The 16003-nt window shown below is 41.2% G+C and overlaps 1 protein-coding gene across 5 annotated transcripts in view; it reads right to left on the bottom strand.

Moving 5' to 3' along the window:
• The window catches only part of LOC117428414 (coronin-2B), a 40008-nt gene that overhangs the window by 14210 nt on the left and 9795 nt on the right, over window positions 1-16003 (bottom strand). Inside the window, exons 1-3 of one of the 5 annotated variants that reach the window (XM_058995479.1) lie at window positions 3288-3478; window positions 2163-2355; window positions 228-428 (exon numbers count right to left, since the gene is read on the bottom strand). In XM_058995479.1, the coding sequence (XP_058851462.1) occupies window positions 228-428; window positions 2163-2285 (324 nt within the window). In that variant the 5' untranslated portion in view covers window positions 2286-2355; window positions 3288-3478. Of the gene's footprint in view, window positions 1-227; window positions 429-1446; window positions 2024-2099; window positions 2122-2162; window positions 2356-3287; window positions 3479-16003 lie in introns of those variants that run through there. The other 4 variants (XM_058995481.1, XM_058995482.1, XM_058995480.1 and 1 more) reach the window with 4 other exon arrangements.

The raw sequence follows: 16003 nt of genomic DNA, 5'->3' as shown, positions 1-16003 counted from the left end.
CGATACCACCCCCCACAGTAGGCCCAGAAGACCAACCAAGAGGTTGGTCTTTTCCCAGTAACTCACTGAAAAAAGCTATTTGCTTTTCTTTTCTTTTTTTTCTCTCAAGGATTTCGACAAGAATATTACTGTTCAAGCCCTGCTCTGTGTGCCCTTTTGTGCCAGCAGAAGCAGCAGCAGCAGCAGCAGAACGGCTGGTCGGTTGCTAGGGGATGATGAATTCTTACTTGTTCCACTGGGATGACTAGAAAGGAGCCTCCGCCAGCGCTCTCCGTTACTATGGCGAGGAACTTGGCATTGACGGCGCAGAAGTGGTTGTCGTGGACGTTCTTGGTGATGGGTATGCCTTCGAAGCAGTGCTCCCTGTTGGCCACTTTCCCATAGACGTTTCGAAACTTGGAGCTTCGGTACTGCGGACACCATGACATCTGTCAAGCAAAACACACATGAGACAGAACACTTTAAATAGGATACCTCCAATGAAAAGGTCACTCACTCTCACTTCAAGACAATCAATCCGTATTGTTTCATTTACATAAACTAGCCTCTGATGATGGCATCAATGTGACTTTTCAAATACGACAGCAATAACTACAGATTCTTTGTTCATCTCTCTCTCTCTCTCCTCTCTCTCTCTCTCTCAGTAGTTGGTTATTATTAGATTTCAAATGGTCATTTGTGATAGAATGATATGGAGCAAAAAGCTTTGAGGGTGGAGAAGTGCAATTGGCCCATTGATTCTTTCAGTACTCATGGCATGAGTAGCATACATACTATGGATATACACAATGCAGACTCAGACAGATATTGGATTGGAGTTAACTGTCTGTGTCTGGTACAGCCAGGGACCCGTAACTTCCAAATGCTCAATCAGAATTCTAATGCAAAACTATAAGAAAAGGAGTCAAGCAGACGCGCGTTTCGGATAGCAGCGCCTTCTCCAGTGTACAGCGGAGCGCAACAAAGTGACAGACCACTCAAGAGGCCAGCCTCTAGAGCACATCTGGAGTCTGAACCACAGTCATGGTTTCCTGACAAAGCGCAGTCTACTAAACTCTCACTCAACTTCCCTGGGTTGGTCTTGTGGTCAGCTCCCATTCTTTCTGCCATGAGAAAGAAATCTTGAAACCGCAACAGGAAATCCATTTCATCCAGCCCCCGGTGTGTCACACTGTACACACAAGTCACACGCTCACCGGCTGTGACTCACTGACGTTGCTGTGGCTAGCACCAGGTCGAATGTTATTCATCTACAACTTCAATACCAGCAATCCCAGTTAAAAAAAAAAACTCAGAAGAACATGTGGTTTAGATTATATTAAGATTTATGTTTGTTGATTCACTTACAGTTCAATACATCTCAAACAACCTGGTGCTTGGTTTACTATTTTTAGGGATGGAAATAACAACTCCAAATGCATTGTTTATTAGACATGCCTGGCTTACCTGTTGAGAGTGGCTAATGATTGGTGGGGTTGAAATCTGAATCTTGAAATAAAATGCTGGTTGGTCTGATGAGAAACACATCCAGGTGACCACATCTACCGCAGTCCACAATGACATCATAAATCTCAGTGACTGTTCCTCCACACTGATACTCACTGAAAGAGTCTGTCCAACAACACAGCACTTAGAAAAACATCCCTCTCAGACCGGCAGTCCTCCCTGAGCTGCTCGTGCCCACCCTCGGCTGCTAGTGAGCTATTGTATCTAAAAAATACAGTAAGGAAATGTGACTGCTCAACAAAAGCTTCCGGGTAAGCGTATTTCAGGGCTTGCACTAGCTGTTAATGTCGGCCAGTGTTCTGGTTTTAAGCATCCTTTATCCCGTGCTCTCTTTCGAAAGCTCTTGTATTTGTTGTTGAATGTCTGGAGCTGTGAGTGCTGTTTTGTGTGCACTGGAAAGCAGTGCAGGTTGACAATGAATATTTTGAGTTGGTCGGATCAAATACCTGTTATGGAATGGCCCTACAGGACCAGAAATGAATGCAAAAGTTTAAAAAACCTGCCTGATTAGACCCTGTCTAACGAAATCAAGTGATGCAATTTATTCCATATACTCCTGCCTAAAAAAATAAATAAATAAATAAAATAATTACCAATTTTTTCCTTAATGTTGTATGTTTTGGCCTGCCTTAACTAGACCAAGGTTATTATTTTACCCTGATTCCACCGTCTCCACCCCAAAAAGTCTCCCCATTCTCCTTGGAGAGCACGGCCTGGCTCTCTGCTGTTGACACAGCTCCCATGGCAGGTGAGGTCACGGAACCCCCAGCTCCCAGCATATATTACACATTGCCCTGCCAGACGACTGCTTGGCAACAACGCGGTGCAGCAGTCCAGCGAGCCAGAACACTACAGAAGAAGAAGAAGAAGAAGAAGAAGAAGAAGAAGAAGAAGAAGAAGACCCTGGTGGTGAGTCATATCCTTGACTTGGGCCTTGTGAAGACAATGACCAGAGATATCAGTGTTAACCATATCAGATAATCTTACTGGACTCTAACTGCCCTTCTAATATAGCACAGCAAATTAAAATCCACAATGCAAACAACAGTTACAGCACTGAATAAAACAGCATGAAAGTTTGTGTCCACAGTGTGTGAAGTGGGGCTTTGGATCCAATTCAACTTTTAAGCTGAAGGGGCATTGTCTTATTAACTGTGTCTGTGTGTAGTAAAACAGTGCTTACCTTGATTCAATCTGAAGTTTAGATTTGGGGGATAACTGACTGTTCTGGGTTACTCTGTAGCATGAATCAAGCCATGCATTTTATGTGTACTCTGATGTAGGCACAATTGTAACTTAGAATCCCTGATTGTACTGAATCCACCATTGGAAAAGCGCTGCAGTTAGACACACCATCCTACGTCTATGCAATCTCTCATATAGTAACACTAAGTTTAGAAAGGATTTGTATTTTAAAAAGCCAAATGCATATTTAAAGCTGTACGTAAAACATTATAGCCCCAGGCTATTTACAACACAAGACATTTCACTGCAGTCATAAGCATTTGCTTTCCATGTGCAATTCGAATGAGAAACTGAAAATATTTTTCAATGCAGAATGTATTATTATTATTTTTTTTTTTATAAAATGATTATTTCCTTGTTTTGGGGAATACCAGCTGCCCCAGTTTCATTAACTATTTTCTACTTCCACATCAAGTGCTTCTAATTCTCTCTAAAGATCCAACAGCAGTGAGGTCTTCCTGAAAGGAAAGTTGCTTGCAATGACAGATCTTTGCGTTTTCTTTCGAAAGCCTCTACCAGCGCAACTCTCTGCTTACCTTTCAGCAGTGCGGGGCGCAGCCACACTCCTCTCTCATTACAGATGTTTCCAAGGAACTAAATCATCTCCCTCTGGAGCCCTGTGGTACCAGCCCTTCCCCTCCAGACACTCGGATATCTCCCTCCCTCGGCACAGATACAGCTTTGTTCCTGCTGCAGCAACTGCGTCTGGTCTGCACTCCTGACAGCTGAAATGATCTGCTCCTGAACTCCTGGTCATGCCAGAGACCAGCCACTGCTCTCATTGGCTGGAGCACAGAACCAGACCTCGAGTCAGCTGACTTTCTTGGAATGCAAACAAAGCAAAATCCTACTTTTCATACATCAGTTTTCATTATTATTATTATTATTATTATTATTATTATTATTATTATTATTATTATTATTATTATTGATACTACTACTACTACTACTACTACTACTAATAATAATAATAATAATAATAATAATAATAATAATAATAATATGCTGTATTTACCACGAAGTAAAACCACTAAATGGAAGTTTGAAAAGATCCTTCGTTTATATTGAGAGTTTCAGCAGGTAAAAAAAAAACAACAACAAAAAAACAACCAGGAGTCACATCAACTATTTATTAATCAAAATACTAAACCATGTGATTCTTACAAAGCAACCGCATTACAGTGCTCATTACAGTGTTGAAATACATGCTAGTGCAGCTTTCAGGTGCTGTCTGAGGAAAAAAACAAATCTCATATTACCATCCATACCTGTATTAAATTCAGATAGCAAATCAATATGTATTATTATTGAGGTGCACAATTCCAGTCCCTACATTTCTTACTTTTTAAAATTGCAATTTATTGTCTTTTTAGGTGTTGATCAGCTAATTATTTGATGATATCTAGAAAACCAGGAGGGCTCCAGACCATGAGTACCTGATTGATATTAAAATGAAACCCACAGCAATGAATCGTCTTGTTAAAAACAGCTCTGCTTTTCTAAGATGTGCTCTCACAAGAGGTTTCTGGCACAGCCTTGCTTTCTCTACCCAGTAGTCTGAGCTTCTACAGCCCACGATTCACTCAGTTCTGGGTTTCCCAGCTGTGTGGCATTGTCTGACAGGAAGCTTCTCCGAGAACCATTCCATCCGCTCCCCCTGACCGCTGCCCAGCAAGCACTTCCTTCGAGGACAGAGGAATATCAACACTTTCTGTTGATGCCAACTAAGTGCTCTTCCCATAGCACCCCCCCCCCCCAGAAAAACAAACTGCAACTCGCAGCATTCATTAAATAGATGTTCTGCTGGCTGGGCATACTGTGAAAGCTCAGCTAAACTGGCTTTTTAATTTATGGCAGCCTAAAGGAGTGCTAACCAACGCTTTATAATCAATTTTCTTACATCTGGGTTTTGAAGCATGGGTTAGCTGCCCCAGAAGGAGGCTCCAGACAGTTAAACATAGCAGCTCTCTTTCATAGCGCAAACAGCAGAGGGGAAGCGTGCCCATTATACCAAACTGTGTGATTGATTGGTTTTCAGATTAATGTCAGCTGGGGGCTAGGCTGAGAGCACCTAACTCATTGGGTCTGAGCCATATTGGAACCCAGTCCTCCAGAGGTGAAAGGCATGAGAAGCTGTCAAATCAGCCTGCTTGGTTAGCAAGCCCCAAGCAAACAGAGTTATGCATCCCTAACCATGGGTGTCAGGGATTAGAGGCTCTGGGGATCAGTGGTTTCTTCTGGTCTTGAGCTCTAGGCCAACAATCTCATCTGGGTGGCTGTCAGGAGAATAACAAACATGAATATATATATATATATATATATATATATATATATATATATATATATATATATATATATATATATATATATATGTATATATATATATATATATGTATATATATATATGTCCGAATGGTAATAACGTGGCCTATAGCTGTTACAGAATGGAATTTCATCTGGAAATTAAAAGAACAGAATTCCGGGCAGGTCTGCTAACCAAGGCCCGTTCACATGGGAAAGCAGTGGGAATACGATCCAGAGTCCAATACAGCCAATTAAAACATAAAGGCCTCTGCGCAGCAGCTGTCCCAATAATGCATGCTTCCAGGGTACAAACTGTAGGATACAGCCAGTCTCAGCTGCCGTGTTTAATTGTGTTCTAGAAGAACCTAAAACCATACGTATCCTGGCTAGCTGGCTTTGCAGCTGAGAGACTCCAACAGCCATGCTGTAAAAGTGTCCAGTGATCTCCTATGTGAACCGCCTTCCTCTGAATCGCCTCTGAAGACTTGTTCAGCACATGATTAAGGAGATCAGGGGGAGCCTGTTGGTCCTTTGTATGACAGTTTAGCCACATTAGCTCCCCCGCTTCAGAAATCGAGTCTGTTCCGATGACATTCTCCTGCAGTTTGAAGGAATGATACAGCACCGGGATCCCCGGCAGATCACTCTTGTAGAGATTACACTTTATCTATCTGTGGCCGCACAGCGACTTTCAAAAATCGGAACTGAAAGGAGACCGAGCACAGAAAGAACACAAGCTGGCCCTTGATGACAATGATACAGTATTGCAATGCAAACCCTGTAATATATAGAGCAACAGATCATGCACCAATCGTAGAAGTTCCTGAGCACAGTAACTGCCGGAGTCCGTGTTTTAAACTCCATGCTCACATGGCGTAGCTTTGCAGTGCATCTACAGAACATTTCCGTTCCGTTTCAACACATGTGAAACACTGACATCCCCAGAGCTTCCATTTTTTCTATATTTAGATATTGTTGCATCCAAGAGGATCACACTGAGCATTCCACTGGTCTCACTAGAAAAGCTGGGAAGTTTAGTTGATTTTTTTTTTTTTTTTAATAGTCCTGGCCCTTTGTTTAAAAACTTGCAAAAAAAGAGAGACTTGCAACAGTTGGTGTAGTTTGACCGAAAGCTGTAAACTGCATGGAAAGGGTCTGTCTTTAAATTGCGCCCATGTATCAAACCTACTGTAAATATCACATTTAACAAGCCAATGTTTAGTAGAGCTGTCTCAATGAGGTGGGTATCAGTATGTCTCTCATTTCTAATACTCACGGTTCTTTACTTTTTGTTAATGAACAGTTTCAGTAATGTCAAACTTTATTTTATTTAGAAAAACTAACCGAAATGTTTTTTTTATTTTTTATTTTTATCATTATTATTATTATTATTATTATTTATATACTGTTACTCATGCGTTCAAGCTTTGTGAATAGAGCCCATTAGGAAATATTTAAAGACTGGAATAAATGCTCTGAAAATACACTCTCATAATGTTCCATAAAAAACCTATTACTGTTGAAAAGAACAGGACAGCTCACAGCCAGGGTCCATAAACTGGTAGTTACCAGCAGGTGATACAGAATCAGGTCTAATCAGAAGTACTTAGCCCAGCAGGATCCTCTAATAAATGTAATAATGAAAGCAGCAGTGGAAGTCTATTAAATGTTCCAGACTAGACTTTCAATCTGGACCTTCTATAAAAATCAAAATCAAAATCAATCATTTCCGTGAAATGAAGTAACTGGAATTCGTCAAGGCTCTAATCATTTAAGCAAAAAAAAAAAAAAAAAAGCCCTTGACATCAGAATAAAAAGAATGCACTGAGATTGATTTTCTATATTGATTGCGGCTGACTGCTGCACAATAAGTCTGCAGCACTGGGGCAGGACAAAACATTAGGAACCCCTGTCAATAGGCATATGGGTCACCAAGTGCAGGGATTGAGCAAGCAAACAGCAACGTATCTCAATTGTTCTTGAGAGATACATATCACCATTGATCAGTGCTTTCAGCACCTTTTTTTAGACTGTTCTTTATGAAAGATCACATAAATGCAGTCTCGGATCCAGAAGCACCTGCCAACCAAGCCCCTAATCGAAGTCTGTCACATCTGCTGTCTTGTCTATCCTGACTGAAACTGCCCTAATAATAACCCTAATAATGATGATGCAGTGAGTGGGCTGCAGGCTGCATGTGCTCTGTTATGACTGGAATCTGATCTGGCTGTAATGAGAGCAGGCAGCATGGTAATTGTCTGGTTCCGCTGTAGAAGCAGACTCATCCTCCAGAGCATCTACAATGGTTTAATCAAGTCCGCTGAGCACCATAGTGCACGATTAGCAATCCTTCATAACGATGGAATAAGAACACAATAAGAGCAATCAGGGTTGAGGAAATCACATTGGAACCTCACGGGACTCCTAGGTCCCAGTCTGAGCTACTATATGAACCAGTGCTTGGAAATTCCAGCCTGTGATTGGTTAAAACCTCATCATAGGAGCAAAAATAGATTGAACTATTGCTCTAACATCCCTACACCACAGGGCAACAGTCTCCCTCTGACATGTGATTGGTTCACATCCCTGTCAATCCTGCCCCTGTTCAAAGGAACGCACCGCCCTTCCCCTACACTCCTCACAGCAAGAGAAAATGGCTGAAAGTAAAAGACTGCTGATTAGCGATTCTGTGACTTAACAGAAAATGAATTACAAAACATACTACAAAAGAAAGATGCTCCAAACACGACAATGGTGATTAAACTGTCACCGGTTTCTGACTTTCTGAAATTCAAACTAATTCAACTTGACTACTCGAGGATTATGCAGCAGTCAGAAAGCCAGACGGAGAGCTGGACGCCAAAAAGACTTTGATAACAGCGTGGTATGAGCTTCAGAAACATGTTCTGTTATGTATTTCTGTTCTTTACTTATGCTGTATCAGCTAGATTTAAACAAAAAGTCATATTAACTATCCAGCCCTGCCTCGCTTATTTCCTTCACTGATTCATATATTAAATGTGTACAGCTCACTCAGCTCATAGTGGAAAATTAAATGCCCCTCGGGAATGCCAGGGTGCAATGCCCTCAGTCTAGCCCCCTGTCGGTAACAATAGTCTTCCCTCGGGGCAATAATTTTCCACTATAGCCCTCCTCTCCAGTCCATATTTACTATATATATATATATATATATGTCACAAGTTTAAAAACTATGTTTTTTATTTAAGCTGTTCCATGTGTTTTTTGTTTTTTTAGTCTGATTTAACCCACCAGGCAGTGAGTATTTAAGCACAGATTCCTCGCTCAGCTGGTCTTTGTAATTTTCTAACAGGTTTTGAATATATATATATATATATTGCTCTATGGTCACACTGTGCATTGCAGTTGTATTTTCCAATATGTTTACAGCTAAATATAGATAATCAAATTTGGCTGAAAATGGTAAATAATAATAATAATAATAATGTAATGACATGCAAACTGTTTGTTCAGCTCATTCTATATATGCATGTGTTTGTTTGTAACACATTTCTGCTTGTCGCTGTGGTTTATTAACAGTTCATTTGCAACAAGAAGCAAAGGGACCTACGCACAGAACTGGGTAATTGCTTTCAGACCAGAGCTTCAGCAGACAGACACATCAGAGGCATGTGTCAGTGAAAGAAGCCCTCTGCTACCCACAGCTGATGCTTTCATGTGTCCTAGGAGTTAAATGCTAGAGCGTCTACAAGTAAAAATAAAAAAAACCCTAAACCCTTATTAGTGCATATTTAAAGAATGATGTGTGTCAGCCTGTCTAATTAAAAATGGGCCAGCAGAGCACACTTTAATGGGAACTTAGTAAGGTGAGTAAAACGGTTCCCATCTGGGCCACATTAACAGAGAGGTGGTGTTAAGTGCTGTGCAGTAAGCTGGATGTGTCAGGCAAGCACGCACAGCTCGCAATATTGAATATAATGATATTACAGGTCTATGGAGGAGGTATTGAGGGGGAATCTAAAATACATTCCGTGCCATCAATGTTTATTCCTTATTACCAGCTCTAACTATCTAATTACCATCCGGCTATACAGCAGCTTCACCAGATGCAGCCATGCCCTGCTGTGTCTGTGACAAATCTCATTTGTTCCCCTAACTAGAGAACCTTGGAGTACTGTAGGAGTGTGGCAGTGCTGTAATATTGTATGCTGTTACTGCATTGCCATGCAGTTTATTCATCAGCAGTGAGACGTGAGAAAATAGCACTGTGGCTAAAATCAAAAAAACAATCTTTACGGGGTTGCCTTTCAATTCCAGCTTGGAGCCAGCTGTTTGTTTCAATAGGCTTCTTAAAGGGAATGTGCAAATCTGAAGTGTCTGCCCACTGGGCTAACCTGTCTGAAGCAGTGGGTGCATTACACTGGGTTTGTTTCATGTGCACATTTTTGTGTTCTGCCCATGTTGTTAATGAGATGTAAAAAAGTTATTTTTAAACTGATTTGGATTAGACATTCACTTTGAACACTTGTGACGAGCTGTCCCAAACATTCCAGATTGCCTTTGATTATTAACTTGCCTAATCCCCTCTGCTTGTATCGTTAAACCCCGCTGCGGTGCAAAGGAAAGCTGCTGCCTGGCCAGGGCTGCTTCAGTTTCCTACCATCTGCTGGGAGCGCCCTGCATACACCCAGCCCCACCCAGCTCCTGCAATGCTCCATTTCCTGACCCAAAATGCTCTTTTTATAATGCATGAATGCAAGATTTTCTTCAAACAAATTGCGTGCATTTGTAAAGGTTTATATTTAAAAAGGAGAGTCTGCTATAGTCGGACGAAGACCTTTTTGCTCAGACCTTTTTGGCATTGTATTGTATCGATGGTATTATCATGGAAAAGTGTTGTGAAGCTGCTCCCAAAAGGGACATGTCACCTCTAGCGATATGTCCTTGGTGTAAGTGAATTGAGTCAGACTAGCTCTACAAAGATACAGGGTGCAGGTGCAGGGATTACATGTGACTGTGTGACTGTAGTGCTGAGCACATTCAATACATAACCTCTGTGAAGCCAGAGAGAGCTCTCGCATATTGAGCAGTATGGAGGAACTTACAATTTAGGTGCCTAAAGGTGTATAGTAAAACTAAAGAGATGGGTTTTCACCTGCAGTTTTACCTTAGAATTCGTATTGTTTTTGAAGATACAGATGAACCCTTGAATCTATTGTATCTTAGGTCGCTACATTTTGTATACAAAGTTTTCATTGACAAAATCATATTGTAGCCTTCCGGAAGTCCCTTAATGCTTCCCTTAAAGTTCCAGTTCCATGTTATATGTGCTGTAGGTGGGCTTCTCTCTTCAGTTGTATTTATGTGCACATTGTTTTTAGGCCTTTGTTTGACTAAGGGCAGAGTTTCCTGGATAATCTGATGTTTCTTATTTGTTGGTACAATAGCTTGATTTAAAACAGATTTTTTGTGACACAGTAGTTGATATATTTTCAAGACTGCTGTTATCAATCAGTAAATTCCACCGTACGTTGCTTGTAACGCATCAATTGAGCCAAAACCATTGCACACGTGTCCCAATGCCGTCTTGTTAGTTCAGTTAAATCATGCAACTTGCACCGGGCAAAAGCTGTCATCTTGTAACTCCATTACATTGTCTGTTAATTAAATTGATGGGTAGCAGGGTTACATCACACTTACAGCACAGTCACATGTTGCATTGATTTTGTCCCCATGCTGTCAAAGTCGTTGGCTCTTAAACATAGTGACAGAAGCTGACAGATGCGCCCACGCTAAATCAATTTGAATCTTGATCTTGAATTCATAATGCATTATCTTTGCTGTTTTTTACATGTTCATTATTGAATTACATTTGCTTTTTGCACAAACTGTTATTTTAGAAAAAGTCTGTTTCGCTTCCAAGTACCCTAATTTCGTGTAATGCTTTTAATGTAAATAGCTTGTCTTGGGCATTTACAGCTGCCACTGGCCTTATGTTTTTTTCTTGGCTTGCTAATTGCTTTTTCTTTTTTTAATGGTTTCCTAGCTGGTTTGTACAAAGCATGAACGCCATTTGAAGTTCAGCTGCAAATGTTCAAGCACAGCATGCCCACACACATGGGACAAATCTTTCGGAACAGAAACGTCACATCTACAACACATTGTACATAAACATTTCCAAATGTTAATAGCTTTGAGCCCTAATTGGCATTACAGGTAATGGTACGTATCTCTAAATCCAGAGTACCTAACTGGACAGTGGCGTATTTGACAATGAGCAGTATTTCTTTCAATAAAATAAAATAGTCAATTTAAATATCCTTCTCGTGCATGTAAAACATCACACGTTTTGTGAAAGCCTATTGCATTCTGACATGATGCAGTGTGACAGGAGTACTGGTAAGTGTGTTAGAACTGAGAGAATCTGGAACCCGGAGCCGACAATGAGAGAGTGTTTCACTATGGAATTTGTAATGAGCAGCAATCTGTACAAGCCATTCCAAGCTGTCATTATTACACACTAGTCATGTAAGGGATATTTAAGAACCACACCAGTACAGTCTGATTGGTGCTAACCACTGTGCAATTGTAAAAAAAAAGAAAGAAATTAAAAACGTGTGGTCAGTAATGGGTGTGATGTGTTACAGCATACTGTCCATGTGAAGTCCTGCTGTAAATGAACGTCATGCATGTGTGACTCCAGTCATTCTAATGCCTTCAAACAGAGGGATGGATTCCATTGATTTCTGTTGCGTGATTGAAACGGCAGTGCGACTCTTCTACTGTACATGCAGTACAGTAAATGTCTTGTTTAAAACTACTGGGGTAATGGTTTTGTTTATCCCCTGGGCCATTATACAATTCCGTCTGTTAATCCGTAAAAAGTTTCAAAGTACTACAAAAAGCTACAAAGGATGTTTGAAAGGCAGCAGCAAGACAGTAAATAATAACAATTCTTCGTTCTGTCTGTACACACAAAGAAGTGCCTTTACGTTTGGCTTTTATCAGCAATTACCAATTATTCAGCAGTGTTTCAAAGGGCCACGAAACTTAGCCAGGATTGTATTGGAATGCCATTCTGTTACTCTGAGGAAACCTTTTTGCTGATCATAGCATTACCTCCTAGACAGCACAATGAATCTGAAACACATAGTTTAAACGTCCTAGTCCCTGGATCTGAAAAACAAGCCTGTGTCTGAGGCACTTGATTATTGCTCTCTACTCCATACTGAATTGCCTGTGCTTTTGATCACGTTGCTTCCTCCTGGCTCTCTGCGTGTCTCCCGCGGGACTCAACGTCTCGCTGGACGGGACCACACCTGTGTCCTGCAGCAGAGGGGGGAAGGGAGAAGGGAGAGAATACCCGGAAAGTGGAGGAGCCCTGTGAGCTGGCTCCTGTCAATGGCTGAAGAGATTCCTGGAATTCCTAAGGGGATGCTGCTGCAACAAAAACAGGATCCCCAACTATCGGACCTACAGCTGCTTCTGCATTGTCTAGAGCACTCCATTGATTATGGTTGTTTATTTTCCCCAAAGAGATTTTCAAAGCCTTTCCTTTGCCTCCCATGATTACAACAGCAATGTCCTGTTTGACCGAGACTGTAGCCCTGTGGTCTGTTGGGAGTGACTCCAAAACATGTTTTTGGGTGGAGATTTAAACTTCATTTACTTATTGTAGATATATTGCAGCTGCCATGCGTTTACGGTACTTCTGTTTTCTTAATGTTTGGTTGAGATTCTTGATGTTTACATGGTACGGTGTGCAATTTGTCAGCTGCTGGGCTGTGAAAAGGATTTTGCCCTTGGTAACGCTGCTGTGATATGATGTTTTACAGCATTCTGTGGACTCTTTATGGGCAGAAATGCATTAGAATTCATGAAGTGTTCAAATGGCTTTAACTGAAACATACCGGAGGTCTGCTACAAAAACTGCACATCATGCTGCAAGCAAAGGCTGGAACTCAGTTTTACAAACTGTTCAGCTCGATGGAACAAGAAATCATCTCCATGGTGACGGTTCTTCTCAGAACCACTGTTCAAGCGCCATTGCCTAGCCAAGTTTGAAGCACAATGCAAAAGAAAAGCATGGGCCAAAAAAACAGACATCGTCTTTAAAAGTGCTCCCAATTACCAGTAACAGGAACTGTGCACTTTGTTTTTATTAGAACTTAACCTGTAGTAGTTTATATACGCAGTACGGTTGTGTGCATTTGTTTTATGTACGTGTTAAACACACGCATACACACTTTGCCAGGGCTTTGTGAGTGAATTGGATGTTTCCAGAATCAAATAATAGACTAATTACAAGACTTATTAACAGATTAACACACTTGAAGGTTAATTAGAACGACCAACATGCGGATACAGCAGCTTAAGGAAATTGAGGGCAGCAAGTGGATCGTTGTGCAAACTCCTCTGCAGAACATGCACAAGTCATTTGTTAAAATTAGAAAGCAAACGCAGGAATACTTTCTCGGTGTCACCTTAGCACAGAACCAGGTGGGGAGGAATGTCTGTCAGTGACCTTTCTCTTGATAAGATGCCTGGACAGTTAGAGTAAGTGCATTGGCCTACATGACAGGGAGCCATGAGAATGAAAGGTGCTTCTTCACTCCAGTATGCCCTGGGATATTCCTAAAGAGATCAATTAGTCTAACTAATGAAGCCTCTGAACTGCCAGTGTGGCGCCTTAGCCTCAGGTTTCACAGACCTAATCTTGGACTAATGTTACCTAAGGTAAGGTAGTGCAAGACTAGTGCTAAATAAAGGGCTGTGAAACTACCCCTAACTGCTCTTTGTTTTAAACTAACAACAGGTTTACAAACTGCGTTTGGCAAGATGAATGTGGCATTACTTTAGTTCAGCATCTTCCAATGGAAAGGGCAGATCTTCTGTGTGTGACAGAGGGATGTCTGTCCACACAACAGCTTGATGCAGCGTGAACCGCTGATCAGAGATGCACAAAAGCACAGCAGTCTCTGTGCCCCCCCCCTCCGTATGGGAGTTCACTCCCTCTGTCACCCCGCTAAACATATCAGCAGGCTTATCAGAGCGGGTGTTTTCAATAAGGAGACAATCAGGCTCAAATAACGAAAAAAAATAAATGGCGTGAGTGGGCGTCCCGGCTAGCACAAACAGCCCACACAGTTCAAGCTGTGCATTTCCAGCACTGTTGAAGCCTTACAGAGAGTTAGGATCCTCAAGCTATTAGCACCATGCTGCAACAGTCTTTACAGTGATCCGGTTTAGAATCCAGTCACGACCTTTCGCAGAAGATCTTTGTGTGCGGAAATCGATATTATTTTTTCATAGGATCCTATGCTTTTCACTGCGAGCTGCTCCAATCAGATCGTCCCAGAGCGTCCTCTCTCTGCTATTGCATCGCTCAGCTGTAAATGATCAGATTGCTCTTCACCCTGTTTGGGCTTGTGTTACTGTTCTCTTTACCATGGTATTTGTAACTCTTTCAGATCTCTTGCATATCCCTCCTGGTCAATAATACCTGATTGCACAAGCCTAACCCCAACTCTAACTCCAACTCTGGATGTTTAGTGCTGCAGTCATGCTAGGGTTGTGATGTGCAAAAAATAACTATTACAGAAGAGAATGTAGGCCCTGCTGTGAAAATCCTCTGCAAAATCCACCCTCCACACTGCAATATCTGTGAAAGGAAGCCTCTCGGATGCAACACATATTGTAAATGAAATGTCTTCAAGCAGCCAGGGAGAACTAAGAATGTGCAGCAGGGAGCAGATGTTCTCGTTCAAGTTGCTTTTCTATGATATGAATGACACTGTTGATACAGTTTTAATGGAATATTTCCTGCACTGCAGCCTTTGACCGTTAGACATTATAATGTATGAAACGGAAGTGTCAGGAGACATGTTCTCAAAAACATCTGCTTCAACAAATATCTCCTTCTCAAATGGTTTTTAATAGACAACATAAATGACTTTTGCAGAACTACACTCAAAGGTCTTAATCCATTCCTTCAAATGTCCTCAGAGCATTCTGTTTAATATGTGTAAGTGATACCAGTGTAGTCTGAGGGGAAAACATACACTAACTTACACTTACACGTACACTAACATAAACTTACACTAACATACACATAGACACTAACATACACGTACACTAACATAGACGTACACTAACATACACTTACATTTTCGGAGGACATGCTATCTGTGAATTAATAACAGCTATACTAACATAATCAATGGGAAGCTTTCTCTTCAGAACAAAGAGATGTAAAAACACAAGAAGGAATGAAAACTAAAAAAGTGGCATTCAAGCAAGTGCTAAGTCAAAGATGAATATCTGAAACTAGCAAGAAGCTAAGCTGCAGGAAGTAGTTGTCACTAGTTGTTTACGCTGTTATTTACAATTACAGTTATTTACTCTTATGAAAGTTTCCTTTGCCTCGGTTTTGATTCTCTAACTTTGCTGAATAAGCGCACCTAGCAGCACTAAGCAGCATAAAGTGTCAGAATGATCTCTGGTGAGGGACGTTCCTCCACATGGTTAATGGCACAGGCTGCTGGAAACACAGCACGCTTCATTGGACTCATTCAAAGCACATGCCTCATAAACAGGAAAAGCATTTTAACTAACAGAATGCAAAGAACAGGGAAAGAATAGTGAAAGAACCATAACTGGGACAGATTTTTTTTTTTGCCTGTTCAGAAAAAACCCCAGAAAGAACCGGAGGGAGTGAAATGAAAGGTTCCTTTTTGTAAGCAAAGCTCCATTAATTAATTTTTTTTAGTGGAAGGATATTTATAACTGGCCCATTTCCCCCCCTATGGTTTACAAAAGTACTTATCCTCAAGCAGGGCATTAATGTTATGAGCTGTGCTGAGAGGTTTCTGTCCATCAGTGCTAATGAGCACTGGGTGATACAATTCAATGTGGTTGTGAAATACTCCTACAGCAGGAACGCACCTCTGACACCTCCCACACAAACCAA

This window comes from Acipenser ruthenus, chromosome 21 (assembly GCF_902713425.1).
Source record: "Acipenser ruthenus chromosome 21, fAciRut3.2 maternal haplotype, whole genome shotgun sequence".
NCBI classification, from domain to species: domain Eukaryota; kingdom Metazoa; phylum Chordata; class Actinopteri; order Acipenseriformes; family Acipenseridae; genus Acipenser; species Acipenser ruthenus.
This window is presented reverse-complemented; position numbering and strand designations above follow the sequence as displayed.